We start from the raw sequence: 4,208 nt of genomic DNA, 5'->3' as shown, positions 1-4,208 counted from the left end.
GTTTCGCGCGCTTTTATCCGTAAGTAAACGTTAACTGTCAAGCAAAGCGAGGAACAGTAAACCTATACTCGATATCATATCGTCGAATAAACAATCACATGTCACTCAGTTTATAATGACTGTATGACATGTCTCGTAAGCCATTAAAGGCCATACAGTAAAGGTTAACCTGGTTGCGGGTAAATGTTTACCGGGGAATGTTAAGGAGTGAACATTTACTCGCAACCATCAACTCGACACCGGGTAAATGTTTACCCAGGAATGTTAAGGAGTAAACATTTACACGCAACCATCAACTCGACACCGAGTAAATGTTAATCTGCTTGCGAGTAAATGTTTACTCAGGAATTTTACCGAGTAAACATTTACTGTAAGCAGCGTTGTAACTGTAATTTGTCCTTTGTTTTAATTTAACGTCTCTTTACTTACAGCATCGGTGTATGCCGTTTGTTTAACTTAATGTGTACCTTATCATATACCTTACATCTTTATTTACAACAGAGCTAAGACCCGCCTTCATGGCCACCAATATAAAAATATCTTGCGTTGTACTGTAGTTCACTGCCGACAAATCAACTAATTTACAGTACTTTGGGTCTGGAATAAGGTAAAAATAAACTCCAATCTCATCATCGCTTTCGGCCATCACCAATCACATCGACAACTGCCCTTTGACGCAAGTCGCCGACAATACAGAGTAAAATCACGATAGAGTGAGAGCATCCCCACCGGTAGAATCAAATACCCAAACAACCAAAATTTGATGATTTGATGTCGATTGAAATCCCCACCGGTGCAACCAAATCATCAAATGTTTGGTGTCGATTTAAAAATCGGAACCAAATATCAAGAATTTGGTTCGGATAGTCTCTGTTTGATTACCCTTGACAATCCAGTTGTGCACGTTCTATTGGTCGACCGAAACGGCTTCCCACCAAAAAGTGCATCGATGCGGTATTTGCCTCGAGATTACCAGTGTCTCCCGCCGATCCAGAATGCTCACTACGGCGTGCATGCTTTTCCCCCTTCCATCCCTCCAGAACGTCGACGGCCCCGCCATCCCTGATGCTCTTCCCCCTTCCATCCCTCCAGAACGTCGACGGCCCCGCCATCCCTGAGCGCGTCCTTCCCCGCCCGGCTCTTACACAACAACAACACTTCCTCGACCAACCAGGCGCGAATCTCCGCCATCTCCTCCCGTCCCACCTCCTTTGACCTCCCCAAGCACATTGCGACCGCCGCCGTACCCCCACCAACACATCATGGCACTCGTCCGCCATCGCGCAGTTCCGCACCCAGCTCGCCCCCGCCAGCCTCTTCTCTGCCTCCCCCGCCTCCAGCAATCTCAGCAACCTCGTCAACAGCTGTCTCTCCGCCTGCCTTCCCTCGACCAACAGGACGTCCCTCCCCTCCTGGCTCGCGCACGCATTCGACAGCCGCAGCACATTCGGAATACTCGGTACCCTCTCCACGAGCACGAGTAGCGTGCCCCTCTCCCGAAACCCGTCCGCGCCCTCCGCTTCGTCCACGCCCGGCGCGAAGCGCGTCAGGTTGGACAGCAGCGCCGCGTGCAGCGCGACGACGTCCGCGTCCAGGACCACCTGCGCTGCGAGCCGCACCGCGTCCGCGTGCGTCAGGGCCGCCGGCTCCTCGTCCTCCGACAGGTTCACAAGCGCAGACAGTGCTAGCGCAGTGCGATTCGCTGCTCAGCAGCAGCAGCCGCCGCAGGAGAACGTCGCTCGCGGCTGTCGAGCCAATCATCCGCCGCAGCACCGCTGCCGCCGGCGCGTATGTTCTCTCCGGGATCGCGCTGCTCGCGGTCGCGTGGGGAGCGCGTGCTGTCCGTGAGCAGGGAGGACAGCGCCGGCAGTCTGTCTTTGTCCACGGTGGAGGTGAGAGGGAAGGAGTGCAGACAGAGTGGCGAGGGAGAAGGTCGCGGGATGGGTTTCGAGTGAGCGTGCGACTACGACTGAGGGTGCGATACGAGGGTGAGTACGAGTGTGAGTACAAGGATGCGATGGTGAGTACGAGGGGAATGTACTTCATTTGGTTCTCACCGGTGGGGCAGTTCTTTCCGAAGCATCAAACAGCCAAATAACGAAACAACCAAATTCTAGGGGGCCAATCAAATTACAGAAAAACTGTGCCAAGTGTTGTTATTTGATGATTTGATTTGATTGCGTACCGGTGGGGATGCTCTTACACATTAATACACTTTACTGTGTGAGTGTCCGTGCACGAGCAGTTGCCCGTGTCCAAACAACCCAAAACCTCCATTTCACACAACCTCTTCATGCTCCATCATGCTCCCCCCACCACTACCAACAAGCCACAGCCTCCCGACCACCGCCCGTCTTCGATGCTACACATGCCGTCAACCTCAACGCTTACACCGTCGTCAACACCGTCGTCAAGGTTTCGTTTCCTGGCGGAAACGAAGTTTCTAATACCTGACAAAGCGAAAACCACCGCAAATCCGCCGTGCATATCTTGAACTTCATACTACAACGACTGATATCGTATGTGCCTGTTCCGCCTCCAGTTTTGTTTGCTGGTCTCGCTACGCGCGGTCTCTACGTTGGACGACACTATTCCCCGCACACTGACGCAACTGCGCGCGACACATAGAAAAGATGTGCCGGCTACTTTTTTTGCGGAGAGGGGCATCGAGGCGTCGGGTAACTAGAAACAACTTCAAATACATACAAATTTCTCCTGGCACATCATCCCTTACTACATATACCGTGGGTACAACCCCTCCTGTCCTGGCCGGGACATCCCCTTTTGCCCAGTGGTTATTCACACACTCACAATCACACTACTCCAAGAGCTCGTAAAAGTGCAGTCTTGCATAAGAACCAACTTTTACCTGGATCGCAATGTGCCGACCTGAAGTAGAACAGTACCAACGACGTCCCGCAACGGTTGCTAGGCGGATTTCGTCATCTCCTGTCTTGTAGAACACTCCATCTCCCTTTTGCCGAATCCTCAGTTTCCTCTCCAGTTTCCTCTCTAGATCCGCCGCCGTGAGTTTGCCCTCATTCGTATCGATGAACTGGCGCAGATCGCTCTCTTTGAGATACCCAACATCATCGTATTGCTTTTCGCAGACAGCGCTTTGACTCGTCACGGACAGGATTCGCAACGTTCCTCGACCAACTATTGTAGTACCCAACGTCGCTATTCGCGACCCGTCCCGGAACCAAGCAATCTGTATTAGATCTTCACTGTTTGTGCTATACCTTAACATCACCCCTGTCTCAATATCCCATATCGCAAGCTCCTGTCCAATTCCAAGGGCTACGCGTCGTCCGTCGTCAGACCATTCCAGCAGATGGGGCGGTGAATATATATACTTACAATATCGCTTGAGCTGGCACTGGTATTGGTACCGATATATTACACCTGTCTCCCAATTCCAGATCATAACTCCGACTCTCCTTGGTATCCCATTTTCATCAAAATCATCAATTTCAACCATATTATATCCAGTTGACGCGATCCACTTGTCATCTGGAGACCACTTCACCGAAACAGAAGCATAAGAACCATCATGAGGGAACAGAGCCCGCCCAACAGAGAACGGAGCCCGCTCAACAGAGAACGAAACCCGCACACCTTCTTCACCTTCTCTCCAGGGCCGCTTCACAAAGTTGAACCAATCTATGTGAACTTCGTCTGCAAATTCGTCTGAATACCACTCAAGCAGACCTTGGTCCGCAGCCCATTTCAGGCCGACCGAATCTGGGACACGTTCGGGGGCATCGCCCATCGTCTCTTCTGTCTTGGCGCCCCGCAGCACGACCCTGCCATCTGTATGCCCACATGCCACCCTGATCGCCTCTCCCGTTCTGGCGCTTAACAGCACGACCCTGCCGTCGTTATTGCTACCGCCAAGCGCGATCTTCGTGTCGTTTCCAGCCCACGCCATGCACTTGATATGCATGTCGGCGTCTGTGATTCTCTCCCATAACTTGTTCCCAGTCTTCCCGTCCCACAACCCCATCGCATATCCAAACGACACGAGCACCCTCGTCCCATCATTGGACCAACATGCTTTTGCGTAACCACCCTTGGCCCAGGCCTCCCCGCATTCCCACAACTTGTCGCCCGTCTTGCTGTCCCACATCGCAAACGTTCCATCTTTTGCTGCCGAAAACACCCGCTTGCTATCTCTAGACATCTCCAGACAATAAACAGGGCTTACG

General features: G+C 52.2%; 2 protein-coding genes; both read right to left on the bottom strand.

Annotated features, from left to right (window-relative positions):
* Nucleotides 1–1,260: 1,260 nt before the first annotated feature.
* Nucleotides 1,261–2,046, bottom strand: CHC_T00001017001 (hypothetical protein). Its single transcript, XM_005712169.1, has one exon. It carries the CDS (start codon nucleotides 2,044–2,046, stop codon nucleotides 1,261–1,263), a length of 786 nt encoding a protein of 261 aa, XP_005712226.1.
* Nucleotides 2,047–2,469: 423 nt separating this feature from the next.
* On the bottom strand, nucleotides 2,470–3,931 carry CHC_T00001016001 (hypothetical protein). XM_005712168.1 is given in 2 exon segments: nucleotides 2,470–2,818; nucleotides 2,819–3,931. The coding sequence occupies 1 exon segment, from the start codon at nucleotides 3,929–3,931 to the stop codon at nucleotides 2,819–2,821; it is 1,113 nt and encodes a 370-aa protein (XP_005712225.1). The 3' UTR covers nucleotides 2,470–2,818.
* Between the last annotated feature and the right edge of the window lie 277 nt (nucleotides 3,932–4,208).

This window comes from Chondrus crispus, genomic scaffold (genome assembly GCF_000350225.1).
Source record: "Chondrus crispus Stackhouse genomic scaffold, scaffold_833, whole genome shotgun sequence".
Lineage (NCBI taxonomy): Eukaryota > Rhodophyta > Florideophyceae > Gigartinales > Gigartinaceae > Chondrus > Chondrus crispus.
The sequence above is the reverse complement of the archived record's forward strand: the minus strand, read 5'-3'. Positions and strand labels throughout refer to the sequence as shown.